The sequence below is a fragment of the Saccostrea cucullata genome, unplaced genomic scaffold, assembly GCF_032062105.1.
Source record: "Saccostrea cucullata isolate Sc308-1 unplaced genomic scaffold, CSIRO_AGI_Scuc_v1 ctg46, whole genome shotgun sequence".
NCBI lineage: Eukaryota > Metazoa > Mollusca > Bivalvia > Ostreida > Ostreidae > Saccostrea > Saccostrea cuccullata.
Window position 1 is genome coordinate 250,240 of NW_026935190.1, and position 26,213 is coordinate 276,452.

The 26,213-nt window shown below is 33.4% G+C and overlaps 3 protein-coding genes across 5 annotated transcripts; 2 read left to right on the plus strand and 1 right to left on the minus strand.

The window, feature by feature from the left end:
• Positions 1-3,309: 3,309 nt before the first annotated feature.
• LOC134242159 (PR domain zinc finger protein 15-like) lies at positions 3,310-14,247 on the plus strand. Its single transcript, XM_062724210.1, has 9 exons — positions 3,310-3,382; positions 4,077-4,123; positions 4,632-4,722; positions 5,133-5,295; positions 5,666-5,756; positions 5,980-6,132; positions 6,421-6,650; positions 7,403-7,566; positions 9,313-14,247. Exons 2-9 carry the CDS (start codon positions 4,105-4,107, stop codon positions 12,716-12,718), a joined length of 4,317 nt encoding a protein of 1,438 aa, XP_062580194.1. The 5' UTR covers positions 3,310-3,382; positions 4,077-4,104; the 3' UTR covers positions 12,719-14,247.
• Positions 14,248-14,707: 460 nt separating this feature from the next.
• LOC134242178 (protein LKAAEAR1-like) lies at positions 14,708-19,502 on the minus strand. Its single transcript, XM_062724249.1, has 7 exons — positions 19,380-19,502; positions 17,894-18,013; positions 17,648-17,730; positions 17,077-17,148; positions 16,698-16,755; positions 16,176-16,298; positions 14,708-15,946 (listed from the first exon to the last, which is right to left on the minus strand). The coding sequence occupies exons 1-7, from the start codon at positions 19,383-19,385 to the stop codon at positions 15,884-15,886; spliced, it is 525 nt and encodes a 174-aa protein (XP_062580233.1). The 5' UTR covers positions 19,386-19,502; the 3' UTR covers positions 14,708-15,883.
• Positions 19,503-19,579: 77 nt separating this feature from the next.
• On the plus strand, positions 19,580-26,007 carry LOC134242160 (receptor-binding cancer antigen expressed on SiSo cells-like). Of its 3 annotated transcripts, XM_062724212.1 has the most exons (5): positions 19,580-19,671; positions 22,876-23,053; positions 23,294-23,461; positions 23,589-23,669; positions 23,826-26,007. In XM_062724212.1, exons 2-5 carry the CDS (start codon positions 22,877-22,879, stop codon positions 24,036-24,038), a joined length of 639 nt encoding a protein of 212 aa, XP_062580196.1. In that variant the 5' UTR covers positions 19,580-19,671; position 22,876; the 3' UTR covers positions 24,039-26,007. The 3 variants fall into 3 exon arrangements, with proteins under 3 accessions (XP_062580196.1, XP_062580197.1, XP_062580195.1); XM_062724213.1 differs by lacking the exon at positions 19,580-19,671 and having other exon boundaries at positions 22,846-23,053; positions 23,294-23,467; positions 23,595-23,669; XM_062724211.1 differs by lacking the exon at positions 19,580-19,671 and having other exon boundaries at positions 22,846-23,053.
• The last annotated feature ends 206 nt before the right edge of the window (positions 26,008-26,213 follow it).

Below are 26,213 nucleotides of genomic sequence, written 5' to 3' on the forward strand. Positions count from 1 at the left end.
CGTGAGAGCCAGTTGACTGCATTTTCAAATGTAAAAATAAAAATTTATTTTTATTAGATAAAGTTAAAATGGAATGAATATATTCTGTTTTCTGGAAATGCGTGTGTAAATGTAAACCAGCAGCTGATCAATAACTGGGGAAAATATGCATTGGTGATATTTTAAAATGTTTTATCAGAATTAATATCGACGAATTTACAGTGGAAAGTCCAGACTTTTTTTATATCATTGACAGCTGCTTTTTCAATAAGAATGGAAATCGTATATTTACTTACCTTGTCATTGGTCATTTGCAAAATCATTTTGTTAAAAACATTCTAATTGTGCGCACAAACTTGTACTCTGAAGTTGACATAAAAAGGTGCTTGAGTTTCTGATTGACAATATCTATGTGGTTTTTGGAGACCAGGTTTTCCAAAATTACATGGAATCCCCATGGGTACCAATATTTCGCACCATTATTAGCAGACCTATATTTTTGCATTCATATGAAGCAAAATTTGTCCAGATCTTATACGTGGAAAGAAGAAAACACGGTTCAACTCGACATTAGATATATCGACGACGTATTGTCAATTAACAATGGTTATATTTCCATTCTTATGTTGATATGATATATCCCGGTGAGCTTGAGATAAAAGATACCACAGAGTCTGACAGATTTGTTTCATATTGGGATATTTTACTTGAAGAAGAAGTTGATGGAAATCTAACAACCAAGCCCTATTTATAATCATGATGACTTAATTTAACTTTTCAATCGTAAGTTTCCCTTACTGACATGCAGCACTATACCTTCATCACCTGCAAGAGGGTTTTATATCATTCAGTTGAATCGATACGCAAGAGCATGCCCTAAGTATGTACAATTTCTAAAATGAGATTAATTATTGATAAACAAGTTGACGAAACAAGAATATAGCAGCAGCTAGTCTCATTTGCAGTCATCATTTCGTAAGTTCTATATATAGTCGATACAATGACCTTGTCAGCAAATACAATTTATCATTGAGTCAAATGCTGAATGACGTTTTTCATACTAATTGTTAATCCGTTATATTTACAATCTGAATTGTCTATTTTTCGTTATTTCCTGATCAAGACAAGAAGCACACGGCGGGTGTGACTACGGTCGACAGGGGATGCCCACTCCTCCATGGCACCTAGCTGATCCCACTTTTGATGTTTTGGGGATCCGTGTTTTCTCCAATCCTATTTTGTATTGTTTTATGGAGCTTGAATACTGTTTCGTTATCTCCATAAATTTACATTTCCAATGTCTTTGCCTGATATAAAATTACAAATAGTTAATTCATGTACTTTATTTCTACATAAATGCACCGGTTCATCGATAGGCGCGGTTGAAAAAAGAACTCCGTGCGGGGCGAGACAAATAGAGACAGAAGCAGGGCTTGTAGCATGTGGATTTGCGGAATCAAGAGCATGTAAATATAAGAAATATATATAACTGTCAGATTTTTTGATTTCATTACGATGAGCAATTGATTGGCTTGCATGATAATTGTATGTATAAACGCCAAATTCACAAAAATGAGATGTTTATGCAAATTATTATCGCAAGTTTACGGACTGTAAACTATAGATCACATCTATATCCGTAAAAATCAAAAAAATGTTTCACAACCGTAAACTATACTTAACACCGAACTTTGCGATTGCAAAACCTTAAATCTTTCAGATAAACATGATAAAGAATTATCATTAGCTTTAGATTTTCAGCATCATCATTTTAAGTTTTTATACGTTAAATATAGTTTAAAATCGCTAACTATAGTTTACGGTTTGCAAACTATAGCGATAAACCTAGTTTATCTTGTTCATTTTGGTTCATTCAACGATCTTTTATTATACTCTTAAAGGTGCATAGACACAGGTTTGAAGTTGATGTTTTCTGTATAATATCTCGACTTATGTATTGTAATAGCATTTCACACGAAAATATATGAAAATCTTATTTCATCTAAAAGTTCTTGAAATTTTAATTTTTTGGATGGATTTGATTGACACATCCTTGCACTTTCACAAATTTTCATTTTTTTTCTTAATACTAAGGAAAAGAGGAAAAGTGGCAATCTGGTTGAGTATTAATAAAAAATATTAAAACTTTGATCCAGAAAATAATTATATTCAGAGTAGAAATGTGCTAGAGCAAAACCCCTTCACAAATACCTGAAATATCGTCATTCCGCGCTTAGTGTTGTGTACAGAGTTTCGCAAATTGAACACACCCGTGAAACGTCCACAGTTTTTGTAAACGAGCTCTGTTGATGTGGGTTAAGTTAATGTTTACGATTCCCCGGGTGTGTTCAGTTGTTAATGTCTGCTCACCACAACTGCACGGACTGACAATACTGTGTGTATATATGTTTTGTTTTCGAACATTTCTACTCTGAATTTTCTGGATTGAAGTTTTAATATTTTTCATTAATACCCAAGATTGCCACTTTTCCTAAGTATTAAGAATATTAAAAATTAAGATTTGTGAAAGTGCAAGGATGTGTCAATCAAACCCATCCAAAAATTTAAAAATTTCAAGAACTTTTAGATGAAATAAGATTTTTCACATATTTTCGTGTGAATTGCTATTACAATAATATATAAGTCGTGATATTATACAGAAAATTATAACTTCAAATCTGTGTCTATGCACCATTAACAATGTCAATATAACAGATATTTCTGAACATTGAAATTTAGCACCACAATGGCTGAAGTTCTATCACATTTACTTTATTTAAAGTACATGTAGAAAAAGACATTAAATGCACGAATACTTCTCGATCGACTTGTCTAGTATTTGACTGGTTCTCTGTCCTTTCCTTATGCGGTGAAGGTCATCTTAAAAAAATGAGAAATTTTGAACTTATTAGAGTTTAAAAAAACGAATTAAATAAAGAATTGATAAGAAGATCATGCCGACCTTCCAGGTAACATATATTTATGATTAAAAAGCAGTTTATTTCTTGAAGTCTCATTTACTTAAGAAGTCGCGGAACGTAATCTTTTTTAATTCAGCAGATTCGATCGTTCCGCCATTTTTTGATAAAACTATGTATTTTGTGTTAACCATGTAAACAACAACGCATGGGCTGCTATCTTATCAAAAAGAAACAGAGACATATATAAAAGATTATATGTCTCTGGAAAGAACAGAAAATTGTTTTCAAAAGACTTGTCTAAAGATGTAGATCACTTAAGCCCGGTGGCTTGATAATGTTGCAAGAAATAATTTAACCCTCTTGTGTTATGAGACTTGTTTAGCATGTTTTGGGAAATATGCACATGTACAATACCACAGATCAGACCAGGATGAACCTAGGCCACCTTCAATCACACACTTCCTGTTTCTATAATCATAGTAGTAGTTGTATTTGTTGCTGTCATGTAGATCTATAAAACTATATATAAAACTAGTCTAAATGATAGTGTATTTAGGCATGCCACCAATCTTGCTTAGGACTAGGAGCCTTTACATTCACTAAAAATATGTAATGAGAGTGTCAAAAAATGCAGTGGACCAGACCAGGATTAGAACCTTGGGCCCCAGGCCCCCTGAATTGGTCAGGTGCTTTATCAGCTAAGCTCTCTGGCAATGGGGGATTGAACCTGTCTGACCACATCCTAGCTGCAGCTCTGTAGCTCTCTGCTTTAGAAAATTAAGATAGATAATGCAGAGACCTACAAATCCAAGCATTGTAAAAACCTTTGAATAATGCCACCATTTTTTTGTCGCTCTCTTCGGGTATTATTTCTCGTATTTAATGCTTTCCCCCACTTCAAAAATAGTATCCAATAATTAATCACACATTTTACTCATATTCTTGATATTTATTCCAAAAATAAAAATAAAACACAATGTTCTATTGAGAGGATGATTGTGTGATAACCTGACAATGTTGTTTGAAAGTTAAACTTTACTGCTGGGACTACACTTATCAAGATATCTTAAAATATTATCTTAAATGAAACAATAGACAATTTTTTTTTTCTGTTAATTTTTTGCATGTGATATTGTCCTAATATTTATCTATTTTCTCTTTTTTTAATAGACTAAGTAGGAAGATCAGAAGATACTCAGGAATCATGGAATACAACTGGGAAGGTAAAACACTACATGTACAAAGTAATCAAATTTCACTCTGCTAGAAAGACAAGGATTACCATCTCTTCTTTAAAAATATATATAGAAATTTTCCAGGTCACAAAACTCTCTTTATTACAGATTATAAGTAATGTTTGTTATGAAAGACTGCACATTTGTTATTTACAGGTTGTAATTTAGTTATCCAGGTTCAATCAAGGGTATACAGAAATTTACATCCGGCTTGCTAACCAATATCTTGTGTTACAAGCTGGATAAGACATACTGTGAAATCACTAATTTTCATGAGGGGTTAATTTTCATTGTTTTTCAAGGTATGGAGAGACCGTTGAATCAAATCCTCACAAACTAATATTTCTCAAACCTTGGAAATTTGACTCCACAAGAATGTTGATTTTACAGTAATGTTTGTTACTTACAGGTTGTAATGTTTGTTCTGTTTGTTACTTACAGGTTGTAATGTTTGTTCTGTTTGTTACTTACAGGTTGTAATGTTTGTTACTTTTAGGTTGTAATGTTTGTGGAGAGAACCACACCACAGAGTGCTGTCCAGAGCTCGGACTTCTGCCCTCAGAAATTCAGAATCCAGCTACCACTAAGTAATACATATGCTAAATTGTAAACATTTGTAGAGAAAAAATAATTTTTTTGATTTTCTTTTAAAGTCATTTCATTATAAACGCTGTAATAAAAACCTAACTGATTAAAGTTTGTTAATCTGATTAAAATCTAATCTTTGATTTGCTCCAAAATTCTGAGAGTTACTGTACAAATCTTAGTACAGTGACTTTAGGAATTCAAGGAAATACTAAAGATTTCATTTAAATCAGATTGAAAGTTTGTATTTCCCTTATCCTATTTAAGTCATGTTTATATAAAACTGTATTCATCCTTGTATAAGCTAGTCGCATTCATTTACGTACATTACACAACGATAATGACCCCTTAACATTACCAATAACAGTCCAGTAGTAGGAGACTACATTTTCATATTGCATTGACATTGCAGAGCCAGGTTAACTCTGCCCCACTCCATGTGTGCCGTAGATTTAGCCGGACAGGAAGTAGCAGTGGTTGCCCAGAGTCCGATTAACAGGAAAACCCAGTTCGGCCCGTTTGAAGCCAAAAAGACAACGCATGAATTCAATGATGATTCCTTGTTTCTTCTGAAGGTATGATCACATACATCTGGCATGATAATGAAAGTCTGAACTTTGTTCACTGTAGAAGAAAGAAGTGTCCTTGATTTTATATGAGAAAAATAAATAAGTACCTGCATACTGACATTTTAATTCAGATGTTGGAATGAATATTTAATTGCCTTTGTTGAAAAGATTCTTGTAATAGAGTTAACTTTTACACAATACATTGTAGATTATTTAATGTTTGTGTGATCTGAAGGAAAACATATTTTCCCTACAGTGTTAAGACTATTTTTACAAAAAAAAAAAAAGAAAAAAAAAAGAAAAGAATTATTAATATATATGATGAAAATAAAAATTCTTTTATGTACTCCTGTAGTTTATCGGTATTTTATTATAGGTGATATTTAGAGATTCCATTGTTAGTCTGGATACAACAAATGAAAATGAATGTAACTGGCTGTGTCTGGTGCGAGCTGCAACTGACTCCAGTATGTATAAAATAAATATGGCATTGCTTAATTGCATAAGCCATAACTGATTGTGAAATACAAGTACCAGTAAATTAAATGAATGAAAATAAGCATGCTTTTCAAAATGGAGTAAAACCAGAATTTATTTAATAATACCTAATGTAAATTTTTGCAGGTATTGTTGAATTTTATTGGTATGTTTGTTTTTTTCTTTAAAGAGGTGATATTTGTTATTTATTAGATGAACAGAATATGATAGCTTACCAGATGGGAACCAGCATATACTACAGCACAATCAGGGACATAGTAATGGGGGAGGAACTCAAGGTCTGGTATGCTTCTCCATATGCCAAGAAAATCGGCAAAAGTGTCGTACCTGATGGAGTTAGCAGAGGTAAAAGCACTAACTTAGAAAGCTGAAATAAGTCAATATAGTGACCTAGGAGGAGGAATAATGGGAAGGGTGTCTTGGTTGGGGTTAAAAGGGAGAAGATTATCTTAGTCAGATTGCTATAGATTGGATCTTGTAGATTTGTTGTTCAATTGTCATTGAATGCATACATACAATGTACATGACCAAACTAGGAAAAATGGCAAATAATAAACTGTGGAAGATTGCTTTATCAAATAGTCATATACATTTGAATTTGAATTTTCTCATAACATGCATGTTATTTTGTAGTAATGCTCAATATGGAGGTGATATACCCCTCTATTGATGAAGTTCAGGAGAGTCTACCCCTGGAGGCCCCACAGGAAATTCCAACCCAGGAGGAGACAACTCTGCAGGATAACACTTTAGCCAATGAGAGCAACCTGATTCAATCAGAAGAAGGGGAACAGGAAATGTTACAGATGACAAATCATGTGGAAAAGACAGACAGAGAGCAGCAGACCACGTCCATATTAGAGGTACTTATTATGGTTTTATAATTTTACCCTTGCCTTAACATCAATTTTCAGGTATTTAGTTCAAAGTGCAGTGTTGTCAAATCTCAGACAGAAATACATGTATTCTTTTAAAAGCTCATAAAGAAAGAACAGAAATCTGAAAATGACCACTTTTGGGGGATTGAAGTGCCTTGTAATTAATAACACATTCAGAAATATAAACATAATACGTAATATCGCGACTACCAATAAGTACCTCGCAGTTATCCAACTTACTACCGCTCTTTTGCGGGGGAGTCATGGAAGGTCTAAATTTCTGGGGCACATGACATTGTTTACAGTAGTGACAATCAACTGATTCCAACAATTTAATGCCGAAATCACAATATTTGCCAGATATTGAACTCCAAATAGTAGATTGTCAAATAAGGAAAGTTCAGAATATTTTATATGCTTTAAAATGTGACGATTTTCAATGAAAATTTAACGAGAAGAGTACGCTTACTTAAAAATATCGTTAAAAATGTAACAATTTAGGATTGGCTTCTCTCAAAAATTTATTAGGCTGGTTCAGCGATTGTTTAGCAAGGACAGATAAGTAAAAAATCCACCAAGATTTTTTACTTATCTGTCCTTATGAATGCTACTATGATCGATCTTGCATTGTATTAAATAGCACATTTGCCCCCACCCAACAGACGTTTCCTACCTCCATCGCGAAAGAGTTCCGCTAAGTTAAGTAATCGCGATATCAAGTATTATTTGTACTTCAGCAGGCAGCCTCAGAGAGTGCAGCAGTGACCAAGGAGCCTGAGACTGATGTAGTCACAGAGAGTACAGACCTACCCAAACATGCCTGTCAGCGCTGTGATCAGATTTTCATCTCGGAGAATGATCTGGCTCACCATCTTATTCTGCACATCACTCAAACAGAGGAGTAGGTTCTCATTCATCTCTGGTCAAGTGTTGATGATTTTCAGTGCTATGAAACTAATGGATAAAATATAGAAAAAACAATTTTTAGCTCACCTGAGCCAAAGGCTCAAGTGAGCTTTTCTGATCACAATTTGTCCGTTGTCTGTCGTTGTCGTTGTAGTCGACGTTGTCGTCGTCGTTGTTGTAAACTTTTCACATTTTCATCTTCTTCTCAAGAACCACTGGGCCAATTTCAACCAAACTTGCCATAAAGTATCCTTAGGTGAAGGGGATTCAGGTTTTTCAAATGAAGGGCCACGCCCTTTTCCAAGGGGAGATAATTATGAATTAGAGAAAAATTAATGGCATTTTTAAAAAATCTTCTTCTCAAGAACCACTGGGCCAGGAAAGATGAAACTCATGTGAAATCATCACCAGGTAGTGTAGATTCAAGTTTGTTCAAATCATGACCCCCGGGGGTAGGATGGGGCCAAAATGGCTGATCAAAGTTTTACATAGGAATATATAGGAAAAATCTTTAAAAATCTTCTTTTCAAGAACCACTGGGCCAGGAAAGATGAAACTCATGTGGAATCATCACCAGGTAGTGTAGATTCAAGTTTGTTCAAATCATGACCCCCGGGGATAGGGTGGGGCCAAAATGGCCGATCAAAGTTTTACATTGGAATTTATAGGAAAAATCTTTAAAAATCTTCTTCTCAAGAACCACTGGGCCAGGAAAGATGAAACTCATGTGGAATCATCACCAGGTAGTGTAGATTCAAGTTTGTTCAAATCATGACCCCTGGGGGTAGGGTGGGGCCAAATTGGCCGATCAAAGTTTAACTTAGGAATATTTAGGAAAAATCTTTAAAAATCTTTTTCTCAAGAACCACTGAGCAGAAAAGATGAAACTCATGTGGAATCATAACCAGGTAGTGTAGATTCAAGTTTGCTCAAATCATGACCCCCGGGGGTAGGGTGGGGCCAAAATTGTCGATCAAGTTTTACATTGGAATATATAGGAAAAATCTTTAAAAATCTTCTTCTCAAGAACCACTGGGCCAGGAAAGATGAAACTCATGTGGAATCATCACCAGGTAGTGTAGACTCAAGTTTGTTCAAATCATGACCCCCAGGGATAGGGTGGGTCCAAATTGGCCGATCGAAGTTTTACATAGGAATTTATAGGAAAAATCTCTAAAAATCTTCTTCTCAAGAACCACTGGGCCAGGAAAGATGAAACTCATGTGGAATCATCACTAGGTAGTGTAGATTCAAGTTTGTTCAAATCATGAACCCCGGGGATAGGGTGGGTCCAAATTGGCAGATAAAAATTTTACATAGGAATATATAGGGAAACCTTTCAAAATCCTCTTTTCAAGAACTTCAAATCCATGCTTAGTGATATTTATATGGAATCATCCTCAGGTAGTGTAGATACATGTTTGTTCAAACCATGACCCCCTAGGAGGTTAAAATTCAAGCCCCCCCAAACTCAGTAAACTTTCAGTTCGGATCTGATATGTGCTTTTTCCTAGCAAATTGCTCAGGTGAGCGATGTGGCCCCTGGGCCTCTTGTCTAAAAATATGATGTATTTATTCATCTCAGAGTAAAACCAACTTTCTTTTGCATCTGAAAAGTTTTTGTAAGGACAGCTGGATTCAGAAAAGATTAAAAAGCAATTATAATTTATATATATTCATGTAGAAATAATTGTCATGCTTGTACTGTATTTGATGGATGTAACCTTTCTTTCTTAACCAGAAAGCTTAAGCGAGGAAGAAAGCCAAAAAATCATAATGCAGTGAATGCAGATGGGGAACCAGAAGAAAATCCAGAAGAGGGCAGAGAGCAGCCAGGTGAAGAAGATTGGGAGGAGCTAGAAAGTGATGACCCCCGTGACCCTGACTTCACCGAAGATAAAAACGTGGCCTTCACTGTGTACGAAGTCTCGTATACAGGCCGACCGAGGAGGAGCATGAGGAGCAGAAGTAAAATAGACAAAGACTTCCTGTATCTCTCTAATGTTAAAAAGACAAGAAGAACTTTTGACAAAATGGAATCATCTGGTGAGAATTCTTCAGAAGAGACTCAGGGATCAGAATTGGAGGACGCAATAAAAACTAATGAGGAAAATCAGATAGAAAGAGGCAGTAATAATCAGCAGGGCAAACCAAAGAGGGGGAGGGGTCGACCTAGAAAGTATCCAATCAAAGGGCAAGAGAATGTCGAGAAAGCTCCAAACGCGGAAACCCGTGAACAACCTACTTTAATGGAAGGCGTAAAAACCAAAGAAACTGCTGAAGACAAGGTTTCTGAAATTGCAACTGATAGTCTGAAAAATCTGTCTGAGCCAAAAGATAAACCTGAAAATGAAGTACCCCTGGAGGAGAGAAATGAGAAATATTCAGCTGTAGACCATGTTGATCTTGGAGAATCACAAGAACAGCCTAATGATATTGTGCCCTCAGTTGTGGAAATGGAAACAGAAAATGTCATTAATTCAGAAAGTGCAACAGAAAAAAATAGAGAAATGGACAAAATGGCTGTCTCAGAGGAGATAAATTCTGAAGAGGAAGCAGGCAATGGAAAAGCTGTGTCAAACTGCTCCACATCAGTGACTGAAAATGTTGGTGATGTCATTGAATCAGATGGGAACAGCACCCAACTATCTGACAATCAGCAGAGTAAGGCAGAAGAGAACTTGAATGTGACAAATGAGAATGAGAAAATAGAGATAGAAATGGATGTGGATGAGGTCATGGAACCTCTTCCTAGCCTTGATAATACAACAGTTATGAGTGAAATGAAAAGAATCAAAACTCTGCAGAAACTAAGATCCAAATACAAGCATGTCTGTAAGCACTGTGGGAAACATTTTAAAAGCATACATTATCTCCGATTACACATACCTATGCACACTGGGAAGTTTGCTTGCACGTATTGTGGATTTAACTTTGCCAGAAAGGATAGTATGCTTAAACATGACTGTAAAATGAAGAAAGTCATTAAACCATTGCAAAAAGATGAGAAAGAGATATTTCAGTGTTTGCTGTGTTTGACAGAAATGGAGGACATAAAGGCAGCAAGGGAACATTATTCATCTCATAAGAAGGACATAAGATGTGTTGACTGCAACGAAGTGTTCGGGAAACAACAGTTGCTTAGGGACCACATCTGTCCCAATGCCTCCGAAAAACTCATCAGATGTGACATCTGCAAAAATCCATTTCCTTCCCAGAAATCTTTGATGCGACATCTAGCAAAACACACAGACATCTTTCAATGTCCAAATTGCCTCAAGACGTTTGCTCGAAAAGATTCCCAGTTGAAGCACATTTTGGTGTGTTGTCCAGAAAGAGCTGACGAATACAAGGTTTTTGCCTGTAGCAAGTGTCGGAAAGGGTTTGCCACAAAGCTAGGCCTGGATAACCACGAGGCCCTGTGTCAACAGGAGATCTGTGATAACTGTAACAAAGTGTTTGATTCTGTAGATATGCTGAGGACACACCAAGAGACCTGTAACCAAGTCATTAACTATGTAAAGAAAGATAAAGTTCTTTTTTCCTGTGGCATTTGCAAAAAGTCGTTCAGGAATGCTAACTACCTAAATAAGCACAAGGAGTTGCATACAGATCAGTTTGAGTGTAACATTTGTAAAAAGATATTCAGAGCAACGAGAGATCTAGACGACCATGTGCGATTCTGTGAAGCTAACAGTATTATAGGTGAGAAAGGAAGCGCAGCATGTGAAATCTGTGGGCTCTTGTTTTATTCAACCAAAGCCTACAAAGAACACTATCAAATGCATACCCATCCCTATAGCTGTGACAGGTGTAAGAAAAGGTTTATCAAGATAGGGACTCTTCATACTCACCAGTGTATACAGGATACTTCTGTTGTAGAATGTCACCATTGTCAACAACAGTTTAATGGCCAGACAGCACTGAAAGCTCATATCAAAAAGGAGCACAGGAGGACAATACAGTGTAAACTCTGTCTGAAGTGCTTCCAGGCCTATACGGAATACGAGACACATATGTGTGTGGATGAATTTGGCAACCCTGCAGAGTTTGTAGCAGAGAGAGACATGAATTTACTGGGGGATAAACCCATCTGCCATGTCTGTGGGAAAGAATTCACAACCACAAGCAATCTTAATAAACATGTTAAAATACATGGTGAGAAAAAGTTAGAATGTCCACACTGTGGAAAGAAATTCCATCATGAGGAATACCTAAAGGTGCATGTTCAAGCAGTTCATGAGAAAAAGCACAGATTCCAGTGTGAAGAATGTGGAAAATTTCTCACCTCCAAACCAGGTCTTGTCTCTCATATTAAACAGTTTCACTCAGACGAGAAGGTGGTGTACCCTTGTTCAGAGTGTGGAAAGGTATTCAATCAGAAGGGAAATCGCAAGATTCACATGTTTTCTCATATGAAGGAAAAACTTTTCAAATGTGATGAATGTGAAAAAACGTTTAAGTATCCTGAGCAGCTAAAGAAACACAAATTTATACACTCGGCAGGGGAGAAATTAAAATGCGAGTCATGTGACAAATTGTTTCCCAAGCAAGCTGATTTAGATAAGCACATACAGACAGCGCATAGTGGACTTATGTATGTGTGCAATATTTGTAATTCCCGCTGTGCACACAAACATACATTGCTCAGACATTACAAAAGGAAGCATCCCGAGTACATTGTATCCAGAGAAGATGGTTTTGTGAATTCACTGGTCCAGCGAGTAGACATGGGAGAGGAAACCCCCATGATATCTTATAGCTATGTAAATGACACCATTAGTGTTCCCATGGAAACTGTCACCATCGATGAAAATGCCTTACCTCAAGTAGCTGCTGAAGCCCTGAAGAGTTTATCTGGTACCATAGTAACCTCTGATCAACAAATCCTATCAGCCAATGGTATACAGACCTTGACATCAGCAGATATCATAAACGTGCCCAGTGTTGATGGGAGTTTCCAAATTCAGAATCTGGTCCATGACCCCAATAATCAAGATGACCAACAAACTGTAGTTATCCTTCAAATTGTGAACCCAGAGAATGAGCAAGCAGTTGTCACGGAGGAGGTCGAGGTCATTGGAAATGTAGTGGATCTTCCAGAGGTCAAGGACACAGATCAAGGTCAATTTGTCGCCTTGACCTAATTTTTTTGTGTTGAAAGACAAAATTTTAGGTATACATATATTCATCATTTTCTTCTACAAATTACTCATATTGCAGAATTTGTTTTTGCAAAACAGTTGCATTTTATTGTTTACTAGTTAAATTTGCCTTATCCTTATGCAATCAGTAATGAGTTACTACTCAGTAATTCTTCCTCAAGATCTTTTCATGTCGAGACAATCTAGCTTTATCATACAAAAATTCAGTTCTTGTGATTATAACCTGATTTATGGTAACTCGGGAATAGAAAACCATACAATGCAGACCAATTGATTTACAGTCTAATATTTTGAATTTTTTTTATTTCGTAAAATTTATTTTATTTCATGTAACGGTTAACAACATAATGTAAAATTGTTAAAAAAAATACTGTAAACGTATTACATTTAGCGGTGTATTCTATTCAGCGATTTTGGCGGGAAGCAGAGTCCGCTAATTCAATTACATCGCTAAATATCTTGTATATCATCTTTTATAACTAGAAAATTCAGACAACGCTAAATCAAATCTACGCTAACTTGCTGAAAATTGAATTTCTGCCAAATATGGTACACGCCAAATGTAATACATTTACAGTATATATATATACAGTTGAACCTCTGACAGCATCTTGATCACCAATATCTCAAATACAGTGGTAATGCTGAATTGATTTTGAAGTCACAATCTCTTTACTGAGGTATTTTACTGTGGAATCATTGGATATTTCAATTGTATTTTTTTTTTCTCAGTCTCTATATGAATATGGTTTGAGATAAATATAAATGTGGTTTGTGTGTATTTACAAAAGTATGAAGTTCAGTTTGTTGATAGGGTAAAAAAGAATAGTATTTTTCATGTTTTTTGGTATCAATATGCTGCACAATCACAGAAGATTTGCGAGTTATTGTTTGATTGACTGCTTCTTGCTAAATTGTTATGCTTGGTTCAAACTCCTAAATTTCTATTTATTGCAATGTTGATGTTAGTGTGTTCTGTTTATTTATTACAATGTAGAAAATAATATACAGAAACTGTTGAGTGTATACTTGAAAAGGCTTTCTTATTCCTTTTTGGAACATGGTTGATGTGTAATGAGTGACATATTTTTATTATCAGTCTCTGTATGTAAATCTCGGACTCATTTTAAAATCTTGTTTATGTACATGTATAACAGATAATGAAACAATTATGCAAAATGTTTTTAATATACAAAAGTGAGTAATGAGGGACAATTTTGTTTTGTTTTAAAACAGAAGTTGTAATCTTGTTCCTCTGCATCAAACATTAATACCAAACAATGCCTCTCTCTCAATGGCCAAACACAGATAATGCAGCTACTTAGAAATAATATTTCTAAACTTCTCACTCTAACTTGTGGGAAATACTCCTTTCTTAGATATTTAATTTAAGTGTATTTCAATGAAAGGGCAAATAATATAAGTAACGTTAAAAATTTGTGAGGGTGTGAACTGAATAGTGCTCCTCACACAAGTATAAATGTAAAATTTTAATAAAGCATTATAAATATGAAAAACACTTCTTGTTTATATTTTCAATTTTAAAGTTGCTGGATTTAGGGTTACTAGTTCATGTTTTAGGTCAAGATCAACAGGATATATGTGATTTCAAGTACAATTTTTCATGATCCCATGGGGCTAGTCTCAGTGGGGACCCATAAAACTTTTAGGGTGAGAAAATTTTTTAATCACCTGAAGAACAGCTTGGCTTTGATGGCTCAGGTGAGCATCGTGGCCCATCAGTCTCGTTAGTAGTAATACGTTCATATAGACCTTTAGCATAACCATTTTTCAATGTGACATGAAGATCGGAAAACATTTTGTCTGATGTTGGCACAAAAGTTGACCTAATTTGTCAATGGAACTCAAATCTGCATAAACTGGCTATAGAAGGCAGATGATTTAATTACCATAGTTGGCACTTTCTGAGAAAATTGTTTGCAAATCACAATTCAACACATTGCACAGAACTTTGACAAGTGAAAAATGTTTATTTAATACATATTCTGATACAATTACAAGCACAGAACACTCACAAAATACAATAATTTTATCAAACAATACAAAAAGTGAAAAATACATTTAGATATAAATGCTGGTATACCTATAAGAACCAAGGCATTCATAAAACAAAATATAATCACAGACATTATGAAGACACATAGTAAATCATCAATCAATACTGCTGTCATATACAGTATTTTAACATGATTGCAAACATGAATTGAGCACTAGGTTAAAAAATTGAACATTTATTTTTCTTGATGAATATGATGTGGGGCTAAAAAGTAGTGGTACATTGCATGTATTGTATCTATGTATAGCTAATACATGACAATGTACCAGAATCTATATGTTTGATATTTATAATGTCTACATGCCAATAAAAGGCTATAACATCATGTACATGTACAGTAGTACCCGTACATTTGATGTAATTTTTCGCTTGAATATATAAAACCATGGTTTGCATACATGCAATTGTCCTATTTTCTATATACATGTTTATACACAAGCTTTATCTATCTGCACATCTGGCCTGCAGTTGCACAAGCCCTATAAATATAGATAAAATATTGCAACCTTTTGGAATGCATTTGACAACATGGACAATATAATTGTTAAATGATTAGAATTTTGTGCATGCCCACTAATAATTTTTAGAAAACATTTTATTAAAAAAAGAATTTTATGGAAATATTTTTGAAAGACAGCTAGCTTTTTGGTATACACTGCAAAAGCTCTTTGCATACAATGCACAAGTATAATTTTCACAATAATTGTACAAATTTATACAAATTCTTAAAATTTAATTAAAAAAAAAAAAGAAAGCTCTCTTCAACCTTTATCAAAACTTAACCAAAGATACCACAAAGAATAAAAGTATTTTAAAAGTTGAATGTAAAATATTTAAGTGTACAACTGCTAAAATAACAGCTGTAAAATCTAGGCAAGAGGCCTTGGGTTTGGTCTGACAGTGTTCAGTAAATTTTCTAAAATTCAAACCATTTCATTTGAAAAAACCCTGACTAGAAATTATGGTCTTGCATGAGAAATAAACACTGTTAAAACTGAGTCTATTACAAAACAGTACTGTAACATTAAGATGGCCGACTGTGTTAAGTTAACATTTTTTCGTGTGATGGATCAGTGAATTCTATTGGTCAGAAGGCCTTGAGTATCTTCCAATAGTCGCTCCACCCTTACCCTCTGTCAAAATGAAGTAAATATACAGATATGTTGATATTATTGATTTTTTTCATTAATTCATAATCATGGGAGTACCTTAAAATCACATAAAACAACGCTTTCTTTAAAAACTACATCAAGCTGTCCTTTTCATTTAAAAAGCATTATGAAGCAAATAGAATGTTATATATTAAGGGTAATAAAATAGTCTATTTAAAAAATCGGAATTCACCCTTTCAAACAATTTTACCTCAAGTTTATCCAGGCGATCTTTTCTTTCCTCTCTTTCTGGGTACGCTGGTACTAAAGCCTGGAGACGCACTGCCTTTAGAGCTGTAGGTTGACAGGCAATCAAATGGCTTATTTCTTGTGCCTAAATTAAATATAATAAATAAAATAACAAAACATAATGTATTCTAGCTTTAGGGTTTAATGTTTTTATATATTAGTCTTTGAACATAATACTACAGATCCCATAATCCAAAAAAATGTGCAATTTATGATGCAATTATTTTTGTGCACTGTTAGGAAGAATTTCTCCATTTTCCAGCATTGGCCAATCAACTACTTTTCATTCCCTAATTATAGACATTTTTTATAATCAATCTGTATGTTTTATCCACCTCCCAACCCTTTACACTCATTTCTACAGGAGGTACACTAGCTTGATTTGAATTGTCTGTAGGATTACACAAATTTTACATCAAGCCAGTTTATTGGTCTGTAGGAACAACCACAGAAAATATCCATTATACAGTAATTGTATACCTACCCGATTTGCTTGATATCTTAATCTCATGATCCTTAACCTATTTCTTGCCTCTGCAGCTCTGAAAATGCAGAAAATCATTTTAAAATGATTTTATAGTTTAATGGTACATTAATGGTACATATACAAAGTTAAGTTATTATTACCAAGCATATGTTTAAAAAAAAACATTAACTGCTGCAAGCACAAAGGCAAGCCAAAGGCATACTTTTCATAAAAAAATATAATTTATATATTTCATACAAAACTAGTAAATATATGACTTTATATTTCAGTTGTCCTAAGTATTTGTAATTATATCTCAGTAAACAGATGATTTACTTCAGTTGTTTTGAGCATTTGTAATTTTGTAGTGTGATCTGTGTAAATATATTTGACTTACTTTAGTTGTCCAATGAGCTTTGCATGTTTATCTCTTTCGTCATATTCTTCTTCCGGCAAATCTTGATTGGCCCTAACAAAAATATGTGTTTATTTGCTAGATTATTCTTTGAAATTGAGCTAAATGCAAATTCAAGTAAAGTTAGCAAGGTCAAAGGAAAGGTCCAGGTCAAAAAATGACAGCTTACATACATCAGTATGAATCAACATCTTAAGTTTGATAAAAATATCTTGAATGGTTTCTTTATTAAAGCTGAGCTAAACACTATTTAAGAAAAGATAGGTCAAGGTCGAAGGAGCACTATTCAACATGTATCAGCATATGAAGTATTATAGAAAATACCTCAGTCTGAAATTGAGTAGAAAGCAAAGTATGAAGGAAGGACATATGGAAGGATGGAGAGAGGAAAGGATGGAAGATGGACCTGACAATGTCCCGGCCATATTCATTGTGGACTGTATAAACATTGACTATAATTTTTCTATGATTCAGCTTTGACAATACATATTTGGGTAGCTCTGATGCCAAAGAATAGCTATCAAAAACTTTATGTTAATCTGAGCCTGTTTACCTCATGATCATTCTTCTTTTCTCTAGCAGCCTTTTCTTTGTAGCTCCCATGGCATCTGACACTTCTTTTGGGGGATCTTCATACTGTTATTGATACATGTAATATATCTTGTTGTTAATATATTTTACAGCAGTAAATTTGAATTCAATTAAAGTTAAATAAGTTAAAAGAAAAATTTATTTCTCAAGTTTGAAATATCACCACCAAGTACATGTATCTGTGTACATATAAAGTTTGAAATATTACCGCCAAGTATCTGCTTCTTTGTTGTGGAGCCATTTTTTTCAAGTCATGCTGATCCACTTTCTTCCTGTTCTTTGGTTTAAACTTTCCTCCTTGACCATCATCATCCAATGGAGGTAAGCTCTATTAAAGAAATTTGATTTTCAAGATCATTATCTTGGAACTTTTATCAATATCTTGCATATATATATTTTTTTCCATTTTTTTTAATATAGTAAATTTTCTCATTGTTATAAAGATTCAAGTGCTGGTGAAATGAAATGAATTATGAATATAACCTGTTTAGTCAGATCTACTCATAGGTATCTCTTTTAAAATATTACTGATGATCAGGTCCATTCTAAAGCAATTCATGAGCTAATAAGCAATAAAGCCAATATGTGTGAATGAATCAATAAACATAGCCATAGGTACAGGGGTTGGGGTGCACCCTATAATTTTGCCGATAAATAAGACACAATAGAAAACTGAACTACTATTTGCTTGTGTCCCCTCAATATCTTCCAATGACCTTATCAAAATTCAAATTTAATTAATAATTATATGAATTCAATCTGAATGTCATTTGGAAAATTTTAATTACTTTAATTTTGATGAAAAAGAATATATTTTCTATTGGGAGTAGGTCCTTTAAATTTACGTATGGGACCTGAAGGCAAAAGGTTATTAAGCTCCTGTGTTAAACTGCTTTCGTTCAAAACACCATGGCAAAAACAAGTTAATTAGAGTAAAGGAGCGCCACTAACCATCTTGGATTTCAGGGGATGCCTCTGTTCACATTTGATTTAAATCAATATCTACAATGTTCCTGACGGTGTCGATTGAGATCTAGCTTTATAAATGATTGAATAATGCCTTTCAAATGTCTGCTAATTTGAACTTGCCATATAAAACATGCAGTAAACCCAAAACGTCCTCTATACCATGCACAGAAATCGAAAGCAACAGAAGTGTTGATTTCCAATGATGAAAAATGTAGAGGTGTCCTGGAATTACACAGAAAATCTAGAGAGGTCAGAAACCGTGCCAAACTTGTTTTCTCTAGATTTTCCGTGTAATTCCGGGACGCCTCTACATTTTTCATCGTTAGAAATCGACACTTCTAGCTGTTGCTTTCGATTTCGAAATTCAAGATGGCGAGTGGGGCTCCTTTACTCGATCTTTTTATGTATAGTAAAAATGACATTTTTAAAACGTGCTAATTTCAGCGAATTTTCATTTTTATTTTAATGAGGGTATTCAGACCCACCTAGAAAAACACATAATACACAAAATACGCCATCCTGAAACCAGCGCCTATGGGCGAAAATACTTCATATGCACTTTCCAAAATGCTTTTGTTTTGCCTTCATTTCAGATAAAAACAGTTCAATCACTGAATCAGGATAAATCAATACCGTATTTCTGCATGAACCTTGCATTTTAATTTGAGACTATAAGTTTAATTCAGTTTGTCCCCATGAAATCATGAAAATAGTAGATTACTAACCGGCATGCTTGTATGTCCTCTGGCCCTTGAGAACACTTCCCCTTAAATTATACAGTCTAAAAATGAACTTTTTTGTCTGTAATTTATCTAGTCATAATTCTGTTTGCCGCCATATTGTATACAGTTGTCTAGCAACTTTAGCGACATCTAACGGGTAACTCTAACATTAAAAATCTCTATCTCTAAAACGTTTGATAAAATGAAAGTGAAAGGAATCTCAGTGTGAGCCAAACTGACATTGACTAATTTTTTAACAGGTGTCCGGATGTCTTCAGGTTTACAACTTTTATATGTTTTGTAGCTTTATTTATGTCATGATAGCATTCTTTATTGTCATCATGTTGTATGCATGTCTAGCTTTTACTCAATAATCTTCAAAATCATATATCAAAATGTTTTTATGGAAAATATTGTAGTCATATGCCTAATCTTTCAAAAACTTGACAGTATGAACATCTCTAAGTAAGTAAGTAAGTAAGTAAGTAAGTAAATTTTATTTAAAGTCGGCATTGTATACAATACATAACAAGAAACATGAGCTCTGTAGAGCTCTTAAACCGACTATCACAGTTAAAATATCACAGGAAAACATTTACAGCATAAATTAACATGCAAAAACACATGTACATATATACACATACAAATGACAAATAAAACGAATTTTAAGAATTTAACAAATTATAAGAATTTATTATTTCATTAGAATAAGTTAAAGAAAAAATAGACAAATTGAAAAGCAATACGATTGCATTAAGAGGAACAAAAATAAATATAACGTGAGTATTATAAATAAATAAATAAATAAAAGTTATATGATAATAATAAAAATTAAGCATGTTTAATCCATAAATTCAGATAAAAAAATAACTAAATGTATTATTAATAATAATTATAATAAATAAATAAATAAATTTGAAAGTTTAGAAAATTAAAAATTCACACAGACATAGCTAAACCAAATTTGAGAAAGAAGAAGGGGAAAAAAAAATAACTAAAAAAAAAAAAAAAAATAATAATAATAACAGTAATTTAGAAATAATTTATGTTCCTCATCAATACACATCCTGCCTAGTGATTGGGTCAATCCCTACCTACATAGGCAAGATATGCATTGTTGTGAGGGTAAAGAAAAAAAAAATAGTAAAAGAAACACTAGAAAACTATGAAATAAAATGAGTTGGTATCATCAAAGCAAATGAAAGACTCAAAGACTCAAAATGGTTAAGTATTCATTGCAGTGTGCCGCAGTTAAAGCATAGAGTAGATGAACTTCCCCATGTCATCATGCTTTTTACGTAGACATTATTATCTTGAATGGATTAGATCATCAGATGGGGAGGGCAAAGACTTATGGAAGTGTCTATCGGCACGACGGTCGTGCCGATAAATTTCGTTATCCGCACGACGGTCGTGCTAATAACAGTTCTTATCCGCACGACACAAGAGAGATAACTCTAACATTAATAAATTATTTTTGTATTATTCCATTCTTGGGTATTTTTCTAAGGTTATGTTGATTGGAGCAAAAATTATATATTATATAGCCTGTACACAAATATTTTTCTCATAAAAATATACTTCCCTTTATTTACGGTCTTCATTAGTCTTTCCCTATTTTAATTCTCTCTCTCTCTCTCATTTCTTCCGAATACTTCACGTAAAAATTATAATATGGGTAAAATATTATGTCGAATTTTCCGTATTATTTTTTGAGACGTGTACATGATGTAAGTCCCTAAGTGCCGCTGAAATTGTGCACGTGAATTGCGCCCACAGTCGAGAAATTGACCATGCGGTAAGTAGAACTGCGATAGTTTGAAGGATTCAAGTGTGAAAAAACCTCGCGGATTTTTCGACAGGGGCGACCCATAGTCCCCAAAATGATAGAGAGAATCCACTGGCAGTTAATGTTAATTTTGTTTTGTTTATAAATATGATATAAACATTCATTAGTTGCATTTTAGTTATATATGTATACTGCATGTATAAAAATGTTTTGAATTTCCAAAATAACACCGCACCCCTAAAAAATATAATAATTATGGTTAGCTTAAATTTATTCTATGCTTCATCATGTTTATTATTTTAATTTTTACATACAGCACACAGGCACTTGTTTAGGAAATAATTTTTAGACCCATAGTATAATAATAACACAAGGTGTTTTTATTATACTATGGGTTTAAAATTTATTTCCGAAACAAGTGTCTGTGGTACAGCATTATTTTACAAATAAGAAAACTATTACTCAGAATAAAAATTCGAAATTTTATTTATTTAGAAAGAAACACTACTGTGAACATGATGGATTTAAAAAACAAACATCACAAAACATGAAAGAAACGTTCTGAAAGAGGGTAACCTTGTTTGTTCTTTTAATTATTACCATAGGGAGATCGTAATCTTGATTCATATATTATACTAGTTCATGTATCATATCAAGGGTGTATATAAAATTAAAATTTGCGTGTCGTATTTCGAAATAAAAATGCCGTTTTTTTAGGGGGATCTTTCTTTTCCTTTCTTCTTTTTTTTTTCTTGGAAAAATCATATCAGTGCAAAAAACGGCTAAATCACATTTTAAAAAAAAAAAGCTCTTGCATAGGATCTCCTGAATAGTAAGCATGGAAAAAGGTAGGTTAACTTTATGTGGATGTCTAATAAATAAAATTTGTTTTGAGTTTCAACGTAAAGAAGCAGAATGACAGTCATGTTAAAAATCATATCAAAGTAAAAATATAGTACAAATAAACGTATAATTAATATAAATTAATTTTGAAGTTTGTCGTGCGAATAACGTTTATAATTCGCACGACCGTCGTGCGGATAACATCGGTAATTAGCACGACCGTAGTGCGGATAGCCTCGGCCAAGACTTATATATGATAATATTGTGATATAAAGTGATTTACAGTAACTTCAAACCATATTTGTCTTATTCTGTGTCTCAGAACAGGCTTCGAAACTCAACTAGCTACAGTGTAACCTTGTTATCTCAAATACCGATATCTCAAATGCCAGGGATATGTTAAATTGATTTGGCATTCCCAACCACTTTCTTTTATGTTTTTTATCCCCATTTACGAGGCCTGTTGTATCAAATCCTCAGATATATTGAAGTCTTGATCCTGCTGAGTTTAAGAAAATTTGATTGTACATACAAACCACAATGCTTAGACAGAATTTTTTTGGTCAAATTCTTGCAAAAGTACACCAGGACATTATGAATTACTAATAAAATCATACATCTCTTCATTCTCTTGCTTTATTTTTCAAGATTTTGAGAAACCAATCATTGATGAAAATGTACTCACTTTTACCATTAATAGGTATAATACTGGTCTGAAAGAATAGCCTTTAAAGTGTTCCAATCATGTTAGCAGGAATATGTGATGTAATTTTGTGAATGAATCTTGCAGTAACAAACTATGCATGTGAGCAGCAAGTAATACATGTATCATTAAGAATATTAATATATTTTTTTACAGGATATCAGTATGCTGAAAGTTATCTGGAATGTTATAAAGAAGATTGTTAATATTCTTCTTTTAATACTCTCCCCAATCAAACGACTGATATGTGGGAGAAAGAGACGGACATCAGACACAATTTTACCTTTGTCAAATCATTACTCAATTCCAAAAGATTTCAACCAGATGCCTACAAATACTAAAGTAAGTTGTTTCAGTTCTAATGTTATGTCAAATAGTGCAGTTATTTCACCTACACTGCATAAAATACAGATTTGAGAAGGATTTTTTTTCACTGTGGCAAAGAAATTTATTGTTTTCGAATTTAGAAATACTTTCATGGTTATTATAACAAAAAACTTAATTTAAAAAAAAAAACTAAAGAAAAACTGTGCAGTATGTTACATTTCCAGAGCAGTAGTTGTCAATGTTGTTTTCTTGCAGGAGGAATTTCAGGCCTGGGATGACTGGAACACAGACTCCAAGAAACAGACAACCAATGGACAACTGGGAAATCCCAGGATGATGAGGGGCTCCCAGGGGGAGGAAGAGGAAGAGGAGGAAATTGATTATTTCTCAGACATGACACCAAAAATTAAAAAGCAGAAAAAGGTTTTCATTGATCCATTTTTCCCTATACTCATTTTGAGAGCCTAACTGTAAAGCTTCTATAATAATTGTGGTGTTTTTTTTTGTATTTTGAGGGTAAAAATATTAATTCATTTGAGCTTTTATGCAGGTTTATATTGGAAGAGACTCAGCAATGTCCAAGTCCAGTACAGATAAATTTGCTTTTGCTGGAGATGCTCCCATAAATCAGGTCTTGGATATGTAATTGTAAAAACAATTTCAGATATAAAATTTTATCAGCAAGGTTCCATTTAAGCAAATAAGCTTTACTTTAAATTCATGAAAAAAATGAGGATTTTTTCTAGATTATAAATATTTGAAACCCAGCATTATTTTCTTAATTTAGGGTTCAGAACTGGGTTCCTGGGAGGACACAGAGAATGCATGGGGAGATGAATCAATGGAGGATTTATCTTGGCATGCTGATGCAGCCATTAAACAGAGCAGGAAGTCCGAGCAGCAGAGACGGCTTCAGGAACACGCCAGGCGGAAAATGGAAAAAGAACAGGCCCGCAACAAAAAAGACAGTGCATTCTCAGCGGTCAGACTGACGTCATGATACAGTGTACACTGAATTCATCTTCAAATCATTGTGTCAAATATTCTCATGTGCAATGTTTATCAAGATTGAGTGGGGTGTGCAAGTTGTGCATTTTGTTATATAATATGTACCCAATTTCAACATTGTTTAGGATGTGATCGTTAAATTATTCTTTGAGTAATTGTTAAATAAGGCCATTCCAAGTTTTTTCTCTGTTTAGCATCCACCCATCTTTCAAAAACCTACCTACCTATTCGCAAAAAACACATAAGCCAAAACATAAAAGTGATAAAAATGATGTCCTTCAAATGATTTGATCTAACTAAACTGCTTTAATAGAAGAAATATCTATTCTTAAGCAAAAAAAGGGATTAAATGCTTAAAATACCCCCAATATAACTTACTGTATAGAATTATTTGGAGAAATTGACAAAATTAAAAAATTTCGATTAAATTAATCAATTTCAGGACTCCTGATGTTGTGTGTTTTTTCTTATATTGGGTGTCAAAAACCAAGGCGCACGTGGACGCTAAACATGGAAAAAACTTGGAATGGCCTAATTTACAAATAATGAAAGGTCTAAGAGGAAGAAATAGTTGTTACCAATGATAAAATGTCTTAGAAAATTTATTTCCACAAATTTAAACATTGTATTTTACAAAAAAAAAAAAAATTGATGTCAGATTTTGTTCTTTCATGTACAAAGATAAATGTTTTGAAAAGGTTTTACCATAGAAATACATTACTGCAATATTAAACTTTCACAAGTGTTATCTCATTTCAAAGGATTTAGCATAATTAAGACAGATAATGCTGTTTTCCCTTTATAACATTACCAACTTTGTGGGATAATGTCTGACAAATGAAATCTTTATGTATCACACCCTTATTAATCTGGATGCTTCACCTTCATGAAGAAACCTGTGGGGAATAATTTACATACCGGTAAAATTATGTACCAGTAAACCAAATGTTTCATTAAAGCAGACAAATTGCTTGGGAACAATTTTTTGGATAAAATGGATTTGACTGTACTTTACTATTATTGTACTTTACTATTTCCCCATACAATGCCAATAAAGAAAAGGTACAACATAATCCACAAGCATTGATAGATTTAAAGTAGGTACTAGTAAGTTGAAGGATGTTGCAAGATTTCTAAGCTAAGGTAGATAATTACTGGTATTAAAAATGTGAATGTCAACAATTGTTCCTAAATATACAAGTTCTTGAAATAATGAATTCAAGTATATGAAGCATATGTCTGTACAAGCATGTATTCTCACCTTGTTTCTTTGATGGAATAAATCTTTTGATGCACTGTACATAATTACAGCAATGAAGTGGGATTAAGTGAAATATAAATATACATGTATATGGATTTTCTTTGAATATATCAGAACTTATTTTCAATATTTTTCAAAAGGGTGAGATTTTTTCTAAACCTGGATTGAATTGTTCATTGTGTATGGAAACTTTTTCTTGCAGTCTAGTCCATTTATACTGAATATTTACAACAGAAGGATGTAAAATAGTAATGTTACCAATATTTGTATATAAATTTATCTTTATACATTTCTAATTTGCTCTTTTCGATACAAAACCTTTCATTAGGTCATATCTGTTGCAGATTTTCTCTTTTAAATATTACTGCAATTAATTTTCAGTTAGAGTAAGCTCCCTTGTTCATTCTGCAATAATTTTTCTCAAATTACAGTGTAATATGACTAATATCCAAACAAGGATAATAGTGGCATAATTATTAACATTATCAGCAGGAAAAAAAACTTGGATTGTGAAATTGTTGCAAATTTTCAAACTGAGGCATGTCATAATAAGTTGGTTTTGAGGAATCTCTTTCAATAATTATGTGCTATGTTTTTTTTTATTTCTGTTTTTATAAGCAGTTATGGAGGTAAAAAACTTATTTATAAAATTCTTCTTGCATATAAATCTTGAATTTAATAAATTTTTATAAAACAACAATCATTTGTGTTTTTAGCTCAAACTCAGATGACCTTTGTGATCACATTTGTCCTTCATCCTGTCTGTAATTCTTTTTATTTTTACTTTTCTCCAGTAAAAGTCAATGTTTAGGATTGGGGCAATTTCATCAAAAGTTTCAAATTCATTCTTGGGTGGAAAGAATTCAAGTTTCTTCAAATGAAGGGCCACGCTCCCTTTCAAGGGAG

What these genes read in the sequence shown, in the direction of transcription:
- LOC134242159 (XM_062724210.1), top strand. An exon ending in ATTCCTTGTTTCTTCTGAAG is followed by an intron (nt 5,296 to 5,665) that starts GTATGATCACAT and finishes ATTTTATTATAG; the next exon opens with GTGATATTTAGAGATTCCAT. An exon ending in ACCTGATGGAGTTAGCAGAG is followed by an intron (nt 6,133 to 6,420) that starts GTAAAAGCACTA and finishes GTTATTTTGTAG; the next exon opens with TAATGCTCAATATGGAGGTG.
- LOC134242178 (XM_062724249.1), bottom strand. An exon ending in AAGCTCATTGGACAACTAAA is followed by an intron (nt 16,756 to 17,076) that starts GTAAGTCAAATA and finishes CTGCATTTTCAG; the next exon opens with AGCTGCAGAGGCAAGAAATA. An exon ending in TAAGATATCAAGCAAATCGG is followed by an intron (nt 16,299 to 16,697) that starts GTAGGTATACAA and finishes TATTTAATTTAG; the next exon opens with GCACAAGAAATAAGCCATTT.
- LOC134242160 (XM_062724212.1), top strand. Translation starts at nt 22,877, where the DNA reads ATGCTGAAAGTTATCTGGAATGTTATAAAGAAGATTGTTAATATTCTT. An exon ending in AGATGCCTACAAATACTAAA is followed by an intron (nt 23,054 to 23,293) that starts GTAAGTTGTTTC and finishes GTTTTCTTGCAG; the next exon opens with GAGGAATTTCAGGCCTGGGA. An exon ending in GAGATGCTCCCATAAATCAG is followed by an intron (nt 23,670 to 23,825) that starts GTCTTGGATATG and finishes TTCTTAATTTAG; the next exon opens with GGTTCAGAACTGGGTTCCTG.